The following is a 21,072-nucleotide window of genomic DNA, read 5'->3' on the forward strand; positions in this document are numbered from 1 at the left end:
CGACAGGTATAAATCCTGACACAAGAATGGAACACAGCAATGCTAGCTTCTGCTGATAAATGAGGGTCCAGGCTGCAAAAAAACCCACTCCAAAGCACATACAGGGCTGGTACTGAAAGGTCCAAGGAAAAGTGCCATATACTGTATTTATATATATACACATGTTGAGTATCCATTATCCAAAATGCTTCGCATCAGAAGTACACTATATGTGCAAAAGATTGCGAGCCGGGCTTTCTTGTCCAATATCACTGCCCGATCTCTCAAATGCTCTGCAGTATGAATGGGCTAAAATTTCCAAAGACGCACTCTAAAATCTTATGGAAAGCCTTCCCAGAACAGTGGAAGCTGTTATAGCTGCAAAGGGGGACAAACTACAGTATATTTCGGAAAAGGAGGAGAGGTCAAAAACCAGCAAGAGCTTTCCTGTTCTCTCCCCCAGGCATGAGTATCCGTTATCTGAATATATATATATAAATATATATATATATTATATATATATATATATATATATATATATATAAAACATTCACTGTGCGTCCAATGTCGACAGATTGTGAAATTGACACTGGTTGTATGAGAAAATATTTTTATACTCTCATATTACTTTCTTCAACTGAACTTCCGTCTGCTGTAGTCAGGTGTATGTGAATTCAAAGTGATTTTTACAGATGAAGTGTAGATGTGTGTTGGCTTTAATTAATTACTTTTGCCCAACCTTTGTCCAAAAATACGGGTTTCCTGCTGCAACCATGCGCTTTTAGCCAACCCACATACACTCGCATCTTAGTGCATAGCACCCACTTTGCTTTCATGTATACAGCACGTGATTGACACAAAAAAGTGCCAGAGTACTGTTGAAATTTCATCCGGGTTTATTCTCTGGATATTGTCATGGTTAGAGCAGAGAAATATTATTCTATCGTAACAGAATACAAATATTTGATAACGTAAAATACATTTTTAGAAATTGAGGAAAAAAACCAGTGATACATTTTTGTCAGATTATCCAGTGTATATGAATATAGCAATATGCATGCTTCTTTGGTATTTCCTCCTTTTACGAATTATTGTAGTGCTTTCCACACTCCTTTTAATATCATTAGTATATCAGTGTTTCATGTTTTATAGACCATTGTTTTATTTACAGCCTACATTGTAATGGTCTGATATACAAACAGATAAAAAGAATTGTCAGTAAATAAGCTAGGTTAACGCATTTACAAGGATGAGCAGTGACATTTATTGGTGGTATCTGAAAATATGCAGTAGTGGGAGGATTGTGAATGAAGGAGGAGTTCACCTTACTGGTTATCTGTCCCAGTGCTGTATAAAAGTCTCAGCAGAAATGTGACCACAGGGTAGAGATTCTGATTGATCATATTCTCTGCACCAAGCTACTGCAAGGATGAAATCCCTTTCTGTAGTCCTTTTTCTCAGCCTGCACTTTATCAAATTAAGAGCAGGAGGTAAGACAAATTAATTCCCTTTTTTATCTTTTTTGCCTACAACATATGTGTATATATGTGTGTGTGTGTAATATAATAATATATATATTATTTTATAATTTATGAAGTATATAGGTAGAAATTATAGTGCTCAAAATTAGACAACTTATTTCTTGTATTCAACAGATTGTAGTGAAATTGGGTCAAGTTTGGAATAAGGAACCTGATGCAGTACAATCACAAAGGGTTCTGTTAATTATTGTTATTGTTTTTATTATTATTGTGATGTATAGCACACTGCTATGCAAATATAGAATATACAGTATACATGTAAAGTTGCTATCCTGTAACTCTAAAAAATCCTCTTACTCTTTAAAATGTAGCGTTTAAAATGATTTATAAAGTGCTCATTCTACAGTGAACTAGCATTACCTGAATATATAGAATTTAGATACATACTAAATATCACAATATTGATTTAATATATATATATATATATATATATATATACATACACGTATAACATCTAGCAACAGTTGCTACACATAATGATGGAAGAAAGTTCTTTATTAGCTAACAAAAAAAGTGTGGAAAGTGGAGCATTCAGAAAAAAATTTCCATTGGTTGTTATGGTGATTGCACTAGTTTGCATCAAATTGGCTCTTTACACATAACCTTTGTGTTTTCACGCAACGTAAAAACAGTCCTCAAACAACATTAATTTTCAGGATCTCCTCAAGTGAGCTCAGGTGGCCCAATGTCTGTCCTTTAGAGCTATACTAGTTAAACAGACACCTGCATTTGTATGAAGAGGAGCAGGGGGTACTTGGTGACTGGTGCTGAGCAGTCCAGCAATGTGAAAATATTATAGATAAATGGTTATAGACAAAGAAAATGTGAAAAACAGAGCAGCGCAAAAAAGTTTAAAAAATAAAAGAATAATACGAAAAAGGTGAAAAAATTAAAGATTAAAGATGCGAAAAAACACTTTGTACCTTTCATGACCAATCTACATTGAAAAAGATTCTCTATATACCGTATGTGGGTTACTACTGTAATCTCACGATGTTGCTGGTTGGGTTGTTTTTTGCCACATGCCTGATAAGAGGTTGGTGAATGAAACGTGTTAGAATGACCTTTGTGAAACTGTATAAAAAACATACTCTTGTGAGGCAGATTTGGACTGTGTGAGCTCTTTTAAGCCTATTGTTCCTGTGTACTGAATATGGTAAAAATTACAGTTTACATAATTATTATTATTATCCTTTATTTATATAGCGCCAACAGTTTACGCAGCGCTTAATACAATACATAAATGTGATGAGCACCTTCTGACATTTGCCTGTAAATGCTAGATGAAAATCCCAGGCGTTTCCAAACTTCAGAGAAGTAAACTTCGTACAATGGATAAAACGGTTAAATTTTTTCTTTTCAGTTGTTGGCACTTTTTAGATCATCCTAATACAGAATAATAATAATAATAATAATAATATATAAATTTATATAGTGAGGGAGGGGGGTGGAGAGAGAGAGACTTCCATGTCCACTAATCTCTGAAACTGACTCTGCCATAATTATGATGTTCCTTGATTTCAGTCTAGTTATGCATATCATCACTTGTGTCTGAATTGGGTTCCCTTTAAATCTTTTTCCTTTGGGCATTGCCTGAAGTTAAGTACGGTACTATTTCCTACATATACACTAAAATATGTATTACATTATTTGTATAGTACGGTACTTTAATATGCATTCTATATTTCTCAGGATGTATGAGACACTAGAATGACCTTTTAATAATAGATCCAATAAACATGGACAATAAAAATAACAAATCTACGTAAAAGGTACGATTGCTTGGCAATTCATGTTTTGCTTTAGGTAAAACAGCATATTAAAAAAATTTACTCAAATCTGATTAAAAAAAAGGAACAGTGCAGGCATATAATTCATGATACAGCTACAAGCTGACCTTGAATACACTGGGCAAATAGCACCCAAAGGTCTATTTTTTACTGTGTATCTTGGTAAACCTGCTTCCATTTTTATAAATGAATTCCTGGCTCTCATAAAGCTTTTTTTTTTATTATTCTTGTCTAAAGAATAAGTAAATAATTAACATTACTTGTCAAAAGTCTTATGAACAGTAATTATTTATTGGCAGCTTGTACAGTGGAGGGAGACGGGAAAAAATAGCTTATGCTAAATCTTTTACTGAATAAGTAAGGAAGCTCCAGAATAGAGGATACCCTCTTTTCAATTCCCAACATACATAGATAGAAATATATGATCTTAATACAAGGGAATGAACATTTAAAATTACAGATGTCTATTTAACTATTGTACATCTTTTTAATACACAGGGCCATAACTTTCATAGGGCGGAAGGCGTGCATTTGAGCCGCCCCAACGGCTATCGCCTCCTTTTGCCTCCAGAAGTGCATGGGTGGTCTTCTAATAAGGATATCAGTAGCATGGGCTCTTTTGTATGATGAAAATAAATATGTTACAAGTACTGGTTGTTAGAGAGCTATAACAACCATCATTTTCATACAACAATGGCCAAGTAATGGGAACAGTTTTTAAACCATAGCTGTAGGGCTACTGGTGGACATTTTCAACACATAGGGGCTTGGCTTAATGTAGCATGTTATACAGATTGGAGGGCGAGTAACTGGAGGGGTGGGCTGGTTAATAGAATATGAAGGGATAAAATACATTCTGAGACACAATTATAGTGTGAATACATATGACATTTATGTATATTATATGACATGGGTTTATATTCCCAGACTGCCCCTAGGCACAAGACTAATGCGGCCCTTAGCGTTAAACAAACAAACAAACAGGCATAAATTAGGCGTGGCAGAGGTTGGTAAAATGGGTTTTTACAACAGTAGGTTAAGCTTCCCTCAAGCCTCTTCCCACTTTATTTCCTTTTTCACCGCTTAAGACATGGTGCTCATGACAAATGCCTAACTAACCGTATGACAAAGCCAGACCTGTTCTTGCATAAACTATAGCATATAAATCCTGCCACAATACAAAACCTAATAACAAAATGTATATACATTAGGGACAGACTATAGTTTAATGCTACTCTGTAACCAATTTTAAATTACGGAACTGTGCTATATACATCAAATAACACATTTCCTCTGTGTTTTGTAATCTGGGGACAGGGGAAGGGGCAAATGCATATGGGGATTTTTCAGAATATGAAGGATATTCAGAATCTCTCCAAGCACTTATAAAAGGGACACCACATATATTTCAAGGGACTTCTTAGCTATCATATACATTAAGTGCGTACGATGGCTGGAGTGTCCCTTTACTGCAAACTAAGTCTACTTACAAAATAGTCCTAAACTGTAGGCCTTTAATACAGGTCGGGCACATGACGTTCCTTTAGTTACCTAAAGCCAAAAGGTGGAAATAGAGGCCACATTACATGGAGCAGGATAGACTGCTTTGGTCTATGATTGTTTTTGCCTTTGAGCCCCATGTAAATAGTAGGGTCCTTGACTGTTAGAGTATAGTTCAAGCCCAGTGATTTGGTGCAAACTTTGAATTCCCATGTATGCACACGATTGCTCTGACTATTATTACCTTGGAGCCAATTTGATGACAGCGTTATTTGCTTTTTATGAGCTTGCAAGGCCTTTTCCAAGACCAGCAAATTAGTGTGGCATATAGAAACCTTCTATCTGGGAAATTCTTTCACATCTACTGGCTATGCTGATTACCCTTTATAAAAGTTGTGGATGGTTGCCCTGTTTTAATGTTATTGCTAAAATGATCTCCGAGGTTATAAATAGGGTAAAGTACACCTACATTAAGAAAGTATTTGTACTAACTATGTCACTTTTACCAGGCTATACTCTCGAACTTAGAATTTTTTTTGAAGCACCTTGAAAAACCACCCTGATATTTTTTGCATTCCTTGGCATGGTTTAGAAGTACCGAATGCTGAAAATCAATAGCTAAAATGTAGGCTTTTTTTAAAAAAACAAACAGAAAAAGAGTTTAAAGGAAACATTTCTGGGGTTCTTCTAATGAACTAAATATACAATTTTACCTTGTGAGGTCAGCTGGCTAAATCCACCGCTGCCACCAGTTCTCACTTTGATAGGTAGGTCCCAACACCTGGGTTTATGTCTAGGCTGTCTATAGTTGGCTCTATTGGCAGTTCAGCCAAATCTGGCATGGTACATGCATGAAATGGGGGATATGGAGTGTTCAACCCCCAATGACAAACTGATTTAACCTATGTTATAAAGCTGGGGAGTGATGTGACACGCCATGACACAACCCAGGTATTGTAGATGGATTTATAAGTAGCACTTGGATATCCCTGCATGGGACAATTCTAAGTTGGAATGTATGCTAAAATATCTCATGTTTGGTGTTTTGGTCTTTATGTGTGTCATTTGTGTTGTATTAAGCTGCAGAATCAAGTCCCAAAACTAATGCAGCTTTACTAGCCGAGCACAGGGTCTGAATCTGCTTGCTACTGCTGCACCAATGCCAACACATTCACATCTACACACCCAAAAGATTTTGTTGCTATATTGGACTGTTCATAAGCTGTAACATACTTCTACAATATGCAATAGTGCACAAATGCACAAAAGAGTACATAGCATGATGCAGTTAAAACATGTGAAAGAGATGCTTTTACATTTACCACTTAAGTCTGGATCTCGATCTCCAGGAAACTGAAACAAACAGGGTTGTTGTAGGGCAGGGGCGTCCAACATGCGGCCCGCGGGCCAAATGCGGCCCTCGAGACCTCGAGGTGCGGCCCGCGTAAGATCGGCAGCCAGGGCAACCGATCTTACCCGGGCCGTACCTCAAGCCCTGCTACTTACCAATGGGAGGGTCTTTTGTACTGCAAAGAGGAAGCGGAACCAAGCAGAGGTCACGTGACATCACATGACTCTGCTCCAGTCCTGCTTCCTCTGTGCGCAGAGAGAACGCAGAGGGAGGCCGCGCCCCCTGTTGAAGTCTGTGAGCGGCATCGAGGCGCTGCAGTGCAGGTAAGGGGGTGGGAGAGGTTGTTTGAATGAGTATGCGTGATTGAGGGAATGAATCTGTGAATGAATGAGTATATAAATAAATGAGTGTGTGTGTGTGTGTGATAGCATGGATGTGTAAGTGCTGGAACCTAGGCACGATGGGACTGTGATTGCTTTTAGCAATCACACTCCTATCATGCCAAGTCCGCCAGTACATGCTGAAACCCGGCTAGCTGCCCCCCTTGTGTATTGATGCTGCCAGCAGTATGGGGTCTGCACATCACTTACAGCCACCCTGTACCAGCATGTACTTGCTGACTTGGCATGATAGGAGTGTGATTGCTAAGAGCAATCACAGTCCCATCATGCCTAGGTTCCAGCATTTACTGGTTGGATGTGTAAGTGCTGGAACCTAGGCATGATGGGACTGTGATTGCTGTTAGCAATCACACTCCTATCATGCCAAGTCAACCAGTACATGCTGAAACCTGGCTAGCTGCCCCCTTGTGTATTGATGCTGCCAGCAGTATGGGGTCTGCACATCACTTACAGCCACCCTGTACCAGCATGTACTGGCTGACTTGGCATGATAGGAGTGTGATTGCTAAGAGCAATCACAGTCCCACCATGCCTAGGTACCAGCATTTACTGGTTGCCTGGGTATGATAGGAGTGTGATTGCTAACAGCAATCACACTCCTATCATGCCAAGTCATATTGCTATTTTTTTTGTCCAATTGTGGTGTGTTACCTACTTTTATTAAAAATGTGAGTTTTTATTATTATTTTTAAAGGTGGGGGGTCATTTTCCGTTTTGGCTAAGTGAATATTTTGGTCCAGAAGTTTCATTTTGGTGCATCCCTAAAATAAATAGAACTATTTCATTTTTAATTATCCTGAATTTGTATCCTGAATTATCCTGAACAACACTTTCTAGGCCCACAAATCAGTGAGAGGAAAAGTAAAGGTTTTGTGTCATTTACTTTATTTTAATCTGCATATTTTATTAAAGGCCGTATTTTCTCACGGTGAAAAATGAGTGCAGCCCTCGCATGTATACAATACTGATGAAGTGGCCCACTGCAGAAAAAAGTTGGACACCCCTGTTGTAGGGTAATTTTTTTGAGATGTACATCATGGTGATATAATGGTAATATTATTAGTAGATGCAAATAGACAACAGATATTTTGAACTAATAAAAGTTATATGTTATCAAAATCAATGAAGCACAAAAGCACACAGTACATTTTAAGCCTTTTAATGAGTATATTTGCTAGCTATTTGGTTAGCACAATCTGAGGCTCCCTAGATACGTGGCTTGTAGGAGGTGCGTTCAATGAAACACATCTCATGCTTGTTATACTCACCCCTAACCTTATGTTGCCTTGGCTTGTGCAAATGTTCCAGGGGGTCCTGTGAGACCCCATGCATGCATGCTCTTCAAGCAGGCAAAATTGGAGTGAAAATCTGACTGCATGGGACATTAAACTGTCCCTTTAATTATTCTTTCAAATTATTTAAGACAATTTGTACAGAGAGAGACATTGAATGCAACGATTAGTGATGCCTGTGTGTATACATATACATATATATATATACACACACACATATATATACCGTATTGGCTCGGATATAGGCCGCCCCCGTATATAGGCCGCACCCTAAAAGTTTGGTGCTTTTATAAAGAAAAAGTTTTCTTTAAAAAAGCACCAAAAAAAACATGCTGCTGCTCTGTCTCCCCTCCCCCCGAGATATGCTGCCACTCTCCCCCCCCCCCGAGATATGCTGCCACTGTCCCCCCCCCGAGATATGCTGCCACTGTCGTCGTCCCCCCGAGATATGCTGCCACTGTCCTCCTCCTTCCCCCGAGCGGATGTGCGGATGTGCCGGCACCGGAAATTGTATACGCGTATTGCGTAGATGTCCACCGCCGGCCCCCTGCAAGACACCCGGGAGTCTGCTCTGGTAAGTCTTGGGGGCAGAGGTAAAACGCATAGTGCGGACGGTCACCGGCTGCGGCGATGCGGGTAAACAACCTCCGCAGCCGATGACTGTCCGCACGATGCGCTTAGACAACCTCCCGTGCCGGCACCCCCCCCCCCCCCCCGTGGAAAGTGCTGGCAGGGGAGGCTGTCTGAGCGTATCGGAGAGTAGGATGCAGGTCCCCTGCACCGCTGCGGGGATCTGTATCCTAACGCCGCTGCCTGCCCGGCGCCCGGGACTACATGTCCCGGGCGTCGGGCGCTAGACCCCGAATATAGGCCGCATCCCCACTTTAAAGACTTAAAGTGGGGGGAAAAAGTGCGGCCTATATTCGAGCCAATACGGTATAAGCAAGCGTAAGAATGAGTACCATATATACACTCCTGTAAAGGGCGTGTATAGCAAAGGCATTCATTTCTACCTATCTTCTAAAGTTAAGTTACTCAGAAGTTGGTGAGACAGAGTTTGGATAGATTTTCCCATTTCATATAGATCACTGGAAATAGACAAAAGTTAGGTGACTTTATAGGGTTCTAAACTTCCTCAATGATGTATGGTGCATGTTTAGAAACACAAAAAAACCTCTGGGTAGGTTAGGGGAAAGACAACGCTACCCTTCAAGTGCAACCTTTACCTGGGTGACAAAGGAACAAGCGTAGGTACAATATTTAAAATGATTGATTTGTAAACCAATGCAGGCCTGACATGTTGGTTTTAGTATCTAAAGATTAATGGAAGGTCTTGTCTCCCCCACCCTTATCTAAATGACAATATATAATAATGATAACCTGTAAATTCCTCACAATCACCACATAAATCTGTATATGCATACTTTACATCAGGAAATTAATGAGGAGTCACTTTGTACGTGCTGTATTAGGCAGTAAGTATGATCAGAATGTTGGTATCTAAATTGTTATGAAAGAGGTGCTTTGACATTTACCACATACGTCAAAATCCAGATCTCCGGGAAATTTAAACAAACTAAGGGCATTTATAGATCATGGGTTGCAAGAGGTTAATGCATGTTCACGTATAACAATATTTAGAATTTACATGCATAGTTGACTGTCTACATGCAGCTTAAGGAATTTAAATGATAGGACTGGAGCTAAGGAGAGTGTTGAATTGCCCTGTATTCCACTTGCCTCACCAGACTGGTAAACATATAGAACATCATAAAGATTGTTTGCCTCATTAAAGTGTACCTGTCATGCAAAGGATTGCATCGATTATAGTACATACTTTCGTGTTGCACTTCGATGTTGTTCAACTTGTTAGTAGATGCAAGTGGACAACAGATATTTTGATCAAAAGTTTCATAATTATGTGTTAACAAAAAAAATGTTCCTGCTGTGCTATAGAGCACAGTGTTTGGAGATTTATTCAATAAAGGGAGTGTTTGAAGGAGAGCTGGTTTCTGAGCTATCTGAGCTGATCCTGCATAACATATAATTCAATGAAGGAGACTGTAGATATCTCACTGATTGCACTATACATTAGTATATACTATATGTTAGTATATGTACTATGCAAGTTCCTCATGCAGCTGATCTTTACTGGGTTGGACCATTATATTATATAGTGAATTCAAGATTGAGACCCAAACTATTTTAATGAATAAACCCTTGCGATTAAGCAAAAAAAAGAAAAAAGCACAGAGAATCGGAATATCTTTAAATGATTACATTTGCTAACTACTTGGTTGGCATAATGCGCCAGGAAACTTTTGGTTAAGTTTATAGTTTCTTGGGCCCATTGCATTTTGCACCATCTATGAGTAGCAAATAGTAATTGATATATATATATATATATATATATATATATATAGAGTAGAGGTTGTAGCCGTATTAGTCCAGTGGTGTCAATATCAAAAAACAGATGGAATAAGTATCTTGTGATAATACCTTTTTTATTTGGACTAACAGAATTTTGGAATGACAAGCTTTCGGGAGCTCTTCTCCCTTTCTCAAGCTCAGAAATGTTTTAGACTTGAGAAAGGGAGAAGAGCTCCCGAAAGCTTGTCATTCCAAAATTCTGTTAGTCCAAATAAAAAAGGTATTATCACAAGATACTTATTCCATCTGTTTTTTGATATATATATATATATATATATATATATATATATATATATATATATTGTAAATATACAATGTCTGCTTAGGATTACTTTGTTGTTCTACAAAACAAGACTTTCAAATGAGCATATATTGTCCACACAAATGAATGAAATATGTGTCAACAACTGAGCTTTTTCCAGGCCGTCATGAAAAGCCCTCACAATAATGACCCCTCTGGTGATCAGCATACTTTATCAATTACTTGTCTAACACCGGCCTTGGTCATTATCTTTTGAGTAAATAAGCAACACTTGGAGTCTTATATCTAAGCATGTGAAATTACGGATGTGATGTTGTTTCTCTGAGCATTAACCTGATAACAAACAATACACCATTGATGAGGTTTCCCAGAGACCAAGGACCTTCTTTCATCAATGTGTTCCGTGAATCTGACAGAATGAACTTGTAGTAACCAAAGAAAACCCCTTGTTTTTCTCTTTTTATCAATCAATCATTAGCACAGTATAGGTTTATATAGGTGTATTACTATTTGAAATAGACATTTTAGCAAAAATAAAAAGATTCTGTTGCATCTGCTCTTGTGCGCGAGGTGCAAAAACAATTATAATGAAGATAAAAAAGACTTTCAGAATATCATATGTTATTCCACTTAAACATACAAATTCCCATTCCCCTACCTCTACCGTTCTATGAGATCCACAAAGACACAAATTGAATTAAGCTGCAGGACAGTACCTGCTTTCATGATTTGTGCTACTTTTAGATTGCAACTAATCTGGTTCTTCTTCTATGAGCGAATGATTGACAATTTGCCAGGATATCATATTGCAGGCTTAACTATCTTGTAAATGCTTGATTTTAGCTAGTAGAATATAGAAAGCTGACAAATCTGCCCCACAATTTTCTCTCAGTTTAAACAAATGAGTTCCAAAAGCAGGGTGTACTAGATCTGTTTTGTTAAAGCCAAAAATGCACTTTAATTAAATGCTTTTGGAATGGTATTAGTTTATCTAAATGTACTGTAGCTAAGAGAAATGAACACCTGTAGTGAAAGAAAAAAACACTGTTTTGCAGCACAAACAAAAAAAAACGGCTACATATATTTCATGTATAGCTGGTTTATCTGGTGAGAATAAACATCTGCTCTGAGGTCACATATTGTAGAGATATTTATAAAGAACAGGTCTGTTGAGGGCTGTCAGTAGTAACCAACTTTTGTAACTTAAGGATGCACAGAGCTGGGTACAGCATGCTATGGAGGCTGTTCTGGTTAGGAATCGCCCTTGTATCTGGTCCATTGAGCAGTGGTCCACCAGCAGCCTGATCCCTCAAAAAAAGATGATCTGCCTACAGTTTTGAGGCAGAAAAGATACCACCTGTAGACCTAAGCCAGTATAAGCCACTTTTTACATGTCTGAGCAGAAGAAGAAAACTGTGGTGGGCCCTTTTGTGCATAGAGTAGTTAGTGAATTCAAATAAGTCATCTTAATGCTTTACTGAATAGTCCTCGAAGCTGGAGAATAGAAAAGGTGACCACCATAACTAGGTAATAGAGTCATTGAAGTTTGAGATACCAGCACTGGTTCTTAAAATAATATTTATCATTATTATGATAACATTGCCTACTTCACACATGCTATTGTAGAGGAGTGTTTTATCTTCCTTTATAATGTGGGTATTTTGGTGTTGCTGTGGCATCTTATCTAACAATCTGTTCAGTTATATTGCATACCTCTCAAATAAGCAGTGTACACTAAGTACTGAGATATGCGAAAATCTTCAAAATGACAGATATTTAATACATTATCCAGGTTCAATAGTGCCTTCAAGTTTGGCATCAAGAAGGGACAAGAAAAACTAATTAATATTAATATAACAGTTTTAAAGCCCCCGGGTTAATCGGTGCCGCCTGTAATAGTTATTGTTCGTGATACCTGCATTTCCCAGTATATGTTGTAGTTATTGTGTGTGCTTTTGTTCCCCTCATGTGCTACCCTGTCCATGATGTACATGTCCTGCCCCCAGACCTTTAACCCTGTATAAGCCCGACACCATCGGCCCGACCACAGAACTATCATATGGGTGGTGGGGATGCCGACCAGGGGTGGTCCGGGGAGAGAGCCGCTTCCAGGAGAGCGGGGTTAGCCGCGCCCGGCTACCTCGCAGCTCGACCCGGCAGAACTTTGAACTGCTGCATCCCCGAGGGACCGAGAGTTGAAAGCTGTATGGACATTGCGGGGCTCGGTGGCCTAAGTATGGCATGGTTATGGCCTTTTTCCGGTGTTGAACTGTATATAAGCCCGTGTGTTTCCCAAAAAAGAGTGCCTATTTTACCTCACTACGACTCCTGTCTTGTTATTGAGGTAAGCCTGGGCGCTTTTCAGGACAATAGCCACACTGTGTAGCTCAGCTTCGGCTAGCCACAGTGGTAAGGCGGCCCCTTTTCTCTGTACGCTGGTTCTGTCTGGCGCTGAAGGGGTTAATCGCTGGTGTCCAGGTGGCCATGAGGCGAAGGAAGCAACGTTCGGCGGGCGTACCCAGTCGGGGTACAGGTCGGTCCCGTCACTCTTCCCTCCAAATTCTTGACAGGGGGCTGTTTAAATATAAAAAGAATAGTAAAAAATTCTTTGTTTTGAAAATGTGCTACATTTTCTTATTACCGTAAAAACATGCAAGCTATATATAGTGTCTTATAAATTGTTTTTATAACTGCTGTTTATTTAACCCCTTGATGACAATTGCCGGTCCGGGCACGTCACAGAAATTCATGTCGATAACGACAAATGACGTGCCAGGACCGGCACGTCATTAAACGGGTGCAGAAAGCGATCTATTTTCGCTTTCTGCACCGAAACGGCGTTGCTGTAATGCCTCGACCTCGAGGCATTCAGCAACGCCATTATCGGCACAAAGGGGCCATCTCTGGCCCCTCCCCGGGGCGTCAACATCCGCCATACTTTGTATGGCGGCGGACGCCCGTTTTAAAAGCTTCGATCAGGAGGCATCCAGCGACACCAAACACTTACCTTTGGATGGGCTGTGACCGCTCCGGAGAGCGGTCACAGCCGCAGCTGCTGGTGATCTTCGCCATCTGCAAGATGGCGGCGGTCCGGGAAAATTCAATAAAGAAACAATAAAGTCTAAAAAGTTCGCTAGACGGTCTCCAGACCCTCTAGAGAACTCTGGCTCCACTTGCAGGTTGAATATAGGTACTGCATTCAACCATGCAAGTCAATGGAGCTCAGCTTTCTAATCACAGTGTGATTAGAAAAAATAAATTAAAAATAAAATAAAATTAATAATAATTAGAAAAAAATAGTAAAAAACCAGTAAAATGTAAAAATAATTTCCCACTGATTTCACTATCAGGGGAACCTTCAAGTTGAAAAAAAATGTTAAAAATTTTTAAAAAAAGGCAAAAAAAAATATATATATATATAAAAAATATATTTTTGTGAGCAAGTCCTAAAATTAGCATATTAGCTTAAAACAATTCTCGCATGGAAAGAGTTAAAATACTGGCATATTAAATGCCCATGGGGTGTCTACTTTTAAAAAATGTATGATTTGATGGGGTAAATTGAATTGGCCGGGTTCAACAAGGTCCCAATTAACACGGGGGGAAGGATGGCCACACTGTACTCAGGAGATGTTGCTGAACACATATTGGGGTGTCGTGTGACAGCGGCATATACCAGGAGCTGTAAATTCATACATAAAGTAGGTGTGTGTGGGAAAAATACACACACAAAAATACTACTGCAAACTTTGAAAAAATGCTGGTGGTAAAATGTGTGCATGCAAAGAGTTAAAATACCAGCATTTAAAATACCCTGGGGTGTCTAGTTTTCAAAAATATATGGTTTTGTTGGGCATACTGAAATGGCCCGGCTCAAAGATGTACCAAATAGGGCACGGGCAGTGGATCCCCAAATGCCAAAGTTCAACATTGAAAAATGTGCATGCCCCAAATGTGGCTCTTTTGCCCCCGAACAGCCAGGCAAAATCATTCATGTGGGGTATCACTGCGCTCAGGAGATGTTGCTGAACACATATTGGGGTGTTTTGTGATAGTGACATATACGAGAACTTTTTAATTCATACCTGAAGTAAAATGTGTGTGACAAAACAAATGGAAAAAAATGACTATCACAAAGTTTGACAAAGACTGGTGGTAGATATTGTGCATGGAAAGAGTTAAAATACTAGCATTTGAAATACCCTGGGGTGTCTGGTTTTCAAAAATATATAGCTTTATTGGGCACACTGAAATGGCCCGGCTCAAAGATGTACCAAATAGGGCATGGGCAGTGGATCCCCCAATACGCCAAAGTGCAACATTGAAAAATGTGCATGCCCCAAATGTGGCCCTTTTGCCCCCAAACAGCCAGGCAAAATCATTCATGTGAGGTATCGCTGTACTCAGGAGATGTTGCTAAACACATATTGGGGTGTTTTTTGATAGTGACATATACCAGAACCTGTTTATTTATACCTAAAGTAAAATGTGTGTGTAAAAACAAATGCAAAAAAATTACTACCATAAAGTTTGACAAAGGCTGATGGTAGAATAAGTGCTTGGAAAGGGTTAAAATACCAGCATTTGGAATACCCTGGGCTGTCTAGTTTTCAAAAATATATGACTTGATGGGGTAAATTGCATTGGCCGGCTTCAAAGATACCCGAAATGGCACATGGGGGGAAGAATTACCAGATTTGGAAAAAATGGCTTTGAAATAGCAAAACGGTACCTGTACTTATTGCTCCATAACGTGCAGAAAAAAGCAAAAAAACATAAAAACATTGGGTATTTCTAAACTCAGGACAAATAGTAGAATCTATTTAGCAGGTTTTTTTATTACCTTTTATAGATGAGTAAAAGATTTTTCAACTAAAAGTTAGAAACAGTCATTTTTTTCTAAATTTTTCACTATATTTTATACTTTTTTTAATAGTAAATAATATGATACAATCAAAACAATGTCATCTAAAGAAAGCCCTTCTTGTCCTGAAAAAAACAATATCTAATGTGTGTGGGTTCAGTAAACGGGAAAGAAGAAAATTACAGCTAAACACGAGCAGCGCAGAAATGTTAAAACGGCCATTGTCACGAAGGGTACAAAAAGTAAAATCAGCCTTTGTCACGAAGGGGTTAAAGCAGATTAAGAAAGATGTTTGCTTAAAGAGGATAGTGGTGAACGGGTAAGATCAGTTATTTTTCAATTTAGAGAAATAATTTACAATAGGTCTGAGAAACAGGAACATAGCAGCAACGAAAAACAAAACTTGGCTTACGTTATAACTTAATTGACCTTGTGTCTTGCGCTTTTTATAGCGATTAACTATTATAATCAATGAAACAGAGTATAACAGCCAGGGAAATTTAAATCTAATTAGAAAATGTTTATTTTCAATCACTGTACGTGTCAGTGTCTGTACAACCACTACTTATTTCTTTCACCAATGTGCTATTATCTAAAAACAGTTGTCACCCTGGGTAACAAGATTTCTCCATTTCTGTCTAACTGCACATGCTATTTTTACACTGTTTCAGCTGTGTGAATATTGGTTATGATTATTAGAATTTAGAGGTTTTGGTGGAAGAAATGTACATTTTCACTTACGAAAATTGCCTGTTAGATGTGTTATCTATGACTAATTTTCATGAAAACAACTATTTACAAAAGACTAAAAAGTACAGGAAAAAAACAATACAGATGACACTTCAAGTTACTGATTCCTTATAGAATAAACATAATTTTGTTTGACAGATCACCATAATATTTTTATATTTTTTGTTACAGAGTGGTGCTATGAGCCTGAAGCATGTAATAACTGCTCAGGTAAGCAATTTGGAGATATGTATGTATATATTCACTGTTAAATCAATTAATCTTAGGTCAGTGTTGCTTATTTAGCTTCAAACACCATATATTTTCTTGGCTAATGCTATAACATGTTATTTAACATTCAGTCTCACATCAGAGGCGTATATATCAATGTATGTCTGATCAGTTGTTGAAGTCTAGGTGGATCTGGATATCTTGTTAACGGTTCCTTTTAGGAGGGCAACATAGGGATTATATATCCACAGTAGCTAGACAAATGGACAACTCTATCATTTGAGCAGATAATTCTGAAAATGGGCACAGCCTCACCTTCACTTTTAATCTAATCTACTCAATCGCTCTATCTAACTTGTATATTGCCGACATTGTGTCCTTCCCTGTCCGTCTTGCCCACATATATGCTCTCCACTTACCTCTCTGCTACATACCATATTGGTCTAATATAAATGAAGGTGGCTGTTATATTAATCAGTCAGTCAACAAAATAATAATGTAATGAATCTCATAGGAACACATATAGCCATTTAAATACCTTGATTGCGGCCACACACAAATAGATTGTAAGTGATAGATTCCTTAGTAGTTAGAAATGGTTTGTGTATCTTTCACCTCATTTTGTTTTTTTGTTTTTCACAGGACCAAATAATTGGGGTCATATTTCAAGTAAATGCGATGGTTCAGCCCAGTCTCCAATCAACATAGTCACCCACAAATTAGTATACAATAAACAGCTCAACCCATTTACTTTTGAAGGATATGATAGTGCCCATGATTATGACATAACAAATAATGGCCATTCTGGTAAGTTGGTTTTTTAAAAAATGTTTTTACAAAACGAGTACTTTATGTGATGACACAGAACATAAAATAGTTTAACAAAAACAATACTCAACCATGTTACGTGATGTACAAATAATAAAAAGTGTAACTTAAGCACCTCAATAAGTGGCCAATGTAGACTCTATATGACCTTCATAGTTATTCTTCTCTGATAGCACTTGATTGTTCCTTAACTTCTTTGTTACCAGTCTAGCAAAGGATAAAAATCAAGTGTAGGCCTTTTATAAAAATGTATATATACTATATCCCTAATATCAGTCACGTGATCCTTATCACACTGTGTATTTAATGTCATGAAATGACTTTGCCATGTGTATTATAACTGCATTGCTTGCTCTGCGCATACATTTACAGTATGTGATAGATCCAACTTTTATACAGAAAGCATACAATATCTAAATGATGAGAAAAAATAATGCTACTGGCTCACACTGCATCTCACTGTACTGCAGAGAGGGTGGTATGTTGGTGCTCTATGAACAAAATATTCTAACAATAAATGTAATGTAATATTTTGTAGGATAGAAGGTTAGAGGGCTGTTGGCTAATCTGTTTTGAATGTTTTGGGCCACAAACAGAAGCCTTTTCTTTTTCACCTTAAATTACACATGTAGCCATCTGTGTGTCCAGAGCTTAGGCAACATAGACAGTATCACAACTATGACTGCATCCTTCTTGTGATTACTTTGTTCATTCATATGCAGCGCCTTTGGTGCATGAATGTTTAGTTCACCAAACCCACGGTCAGCCAGTTGTGGTTTTCTATGGCTATTGTAAATTAGCACTTGCTAACTTGTGAGTAGGTTTAATAGATCTGATAGATTTCCAGAGGTGTAATTTAATGTAGTAATGTAATTAATCTAAAACTCCACCAAGGGCTAATTGAGATTTAGCTTGTGTCATAAATGTTTGTTCAATAACAACATGATATTTTATCCCTAGTGGAAGTTAACCTGAAAGGCAGCCCAATCCAAATTCAAGGTGGAGGACTTCCTGGTCCCTTTAAAGCGATACAGCTTCATTTCCACTGGGGCAGTGATAAAGTCAATGGATCTGAGCATTCTATAGATGGTGAAAGATTTCCAATGGAGGTAAGATAAATTTATGTTATGAGCCAATTTGTTTTACAGTAGCAAACCATGTTTTAAAGTATCTTACATTTTAGTAGTAGAGGCGGCACTGCCATATAAGCAGATTAAGTAACTACTTAGGTCTCAGGGGACCTTTAGAGGATAAACGGAGAGGGGACTTTATCAGTAAACACGTTCCTTCTAAAGTTATATCACTGTGTTTTTCTTTAAAGCAAACGTGTGATTCTAAATATTGGATTCCTTAGTTTCTGAATATATTTTATAAATTGCTTTAAAAATGCGGCCCTGATATTTTTTTTTTTTAGGCAACTGAAAATCTACAGTTGCACTTGCAAATGTCTATTAGTCACAGGGCTTTGCTATATGCTATGTTTTCTTGTCTTGTCTAATTGCCTAACTAACCACTTTTTTTCTGTGATATAGCTTCATATCGTCCACTCAAATGCTGCAGGCAAGTCAGTCTCCAACACAAACTCTGACGATAGGCTGGCAGTTTTGGGTTTCTTCTATGAAGTAAGTAGACAACAATATGAAGTCATTATTTTATACCTACACATATCATTACAAACTGACTGTTGTTGCATGATCATATATTTAAGATTGTTTTAGCTATAATTTCTTCCTCAAATATTGTTACTAATAAATAATAAATAATGCAAAATCAAGTTGTTTATACTATTGAAGTAAAAGCCGATAATACTGTCACGTTAGCATTTAGGCGAGAGATTGACTATATTTCTGTCCACAACAGATGTGTATACATTCAAATGTGTTACTTTTATGGATAGCTAGGGTTCCTTTTAATATTTAGTTTGCATTTTCTTTTCACTGACACATAATCTCATAGCAGACATTTGCATTGCATTTGAGTTTTGCAGATTGCTCCTAAAATACTCAAATAATTGACATTCAAGATCACTATATTACCGTTTGGAAACAGAATTCTTTATGATTGTGGTAAAACATGAGTGTGAAATTAAGTAAAGCAACTTGATTTGCCAAAAAAGGAAAATAATTAAAAGACCATAGTTGATTCTCAAAGCATTAACCACCTTGATACGCACACACAGTGAAACAAGAACACAAAAAGCATTAGCCAACATTCTGTCCTGCCCCATAAAGTCAGCAGGTGTCCTTGAAAATACATATATGACAGGGGTGTCCAAGTTTTTTCTGCAGTGGGCCACTTCATCAGTATTGTATACGTGCGAGGGCCGCACTCATTTTTCACTGTGAGAAAATACGGCCTTTAATAAAATATGCAGATTAAAATAAAGTAAATGACACAAAACCTTTACTTTTCCTGTCACTGATTTGTGGGCCTAGAAAGTGTTGTGACTATTTATTCTAGGGATGCACCAAAATGAAACTTCTGGACCAAAATATTCACTTAGCCAAAACAGAAAATGACCCCCCACCTTTAAAAATAATAATAAAAACGAACATTTTTAATAAAAGTAGGTAACACACCACAATTGGACAAAAAAAATAGCAATATGACTTGGCATGATAGGAGTGTGATTGCTAACAGCAATCACACTCCTATCATACCCAGGCAACCAGTAAATGCTGGTACCTAGGCATGATGGGACTGTGCTTGCTGTGATTGCTGTTAGCAATCATACTCCTATCATGCCAAGTCAGCCAGTACATGCTGGTACAGGGTGGCTGTAAGTGATGTGCAGACCCCATACTGCTGGCATCATCAATACACAAGGGGGGCAGCTAGCCAGGTTTCAGCATGTACTGGTTGACTTGGCATGATAGGAGTGTGATTGCTAACAGAAATCACAGTCCCATCATGCCTAGGTTCCAGCACTTACACATCCAACCAGTAAATGCTGGAACCTAGGCATGATGGGACTGTGATTGCTGTTAGCAATCACACTCCTATCATGCCAAGTCAGCCAGTACATGCTGGTACAGGGTGGCTGTAAGTGATGTGCAGACCCCATACTGCTGGCAGCATCAATACACAAGGGGGGCAGCTAGCCAGGTCTCAGCATGTACTGGCTGACTTGGCATGATAGGAGTGTGATTGCTAACAGAAATCACAGTCCCATCATGCCTAGGTTCCAGCACTTACACATCCATGCTATCACACACACACTCATTCATATACTCATTCATTCACAGATTCATTCCCTCAATCACACATACTCATTCAACCTCTCCCACCCCATTACCTGCACTGCAGCGCCTCGATGCCGCTCACAGACTTCAACAGGGGGTACTGCACAGAGGAAGCAGGACTGGAGCAGTGTCATGTGATGTCACGTGACCTCTGCTTGGTTCCGCTTCCTCTTTGCAGTACAAAAGACCCTCCCACTGGTAAGTAGCAGGGCTTGAGGTACGGCCCGCGTAAGATCGGTTGCCCTGGCTGCCGATCTTACGCAGGCCGCACCTCGAGGTCCTGCGGGCCGCATTTACGCCCCTGATATATGATGTCATGCTGCCCCTTCATGTACTATAGGTCTGTTAAGCACAAGGGGCTGTACTGAGGATATAGGGCAATTGTCAACTACAAGAAAGAGAGAATGTGCTTAATTGGTATGTGTGCTGATTCTGAACAGAAGAATACACAACTGGGTCTGATTTGAATGCAAACACAAGTTACTTTTGTATGGTGTTATTTTGTTTTCATAGCCATCAAATGAAGAGAACAAAAACTATACAAGTCTTATTGAAGCCATTAAGAAAATCCCTCAAATAGGTATGATACTAACATATTTTGAACGACCAGTGGGAGTATGAAAAAAAGGACG

At 38.5% G+C, this 21,072-nt stretch overlaps 1 protein-coding gene across 1 annotated transcript in view; it reads left to right on the forward strand.

Annotated features, from left to right (window-relative positions):
- Positions 1-21,072, forward strand: part of LOC149301030 (carbonic anhydrase 4-like) — a 63,245-nt gene that overhangs the window by 38,805 nt on the left and 3,368 nt on the right. Inside the window, exons 3-6 of the mRNA XM_089484584.1 lie at positions 17,013-17,177; positions 18,159-18,307; positions 18,731-18,820; positions 20,954-21,020. Coding sequence (XP_089340710.1) covers positions 17,013-17,177; positions 18,159-18,307; positions 18,731-18,820; positions 20,954-21,020 — 471 coding nt within the window. The remainder of the gene's footprint in view (positions 1-17,012; positions 17,178-18,158; positions 18,308-18,730; positions 18,821-20,953; positions 21,021-21,072) is intronic.

Source organism: Sceloporus occidentalis, unplaced genomic scaffold (assembly GCF_023333645.1).
Source record: "Sceloporus occidentalis isolate IW3139 unplaced genomic scaffold, rSceOcc1.0.p SCAF_22, whole genome shotgun sequence".
NCBI classification, from domain to species: Eukaryota; Metazoa; Chordata; class Lepidosauria; order Squamata; family Phrynosomatidae; genus Sceloporus; species Sceloporus occidentalis.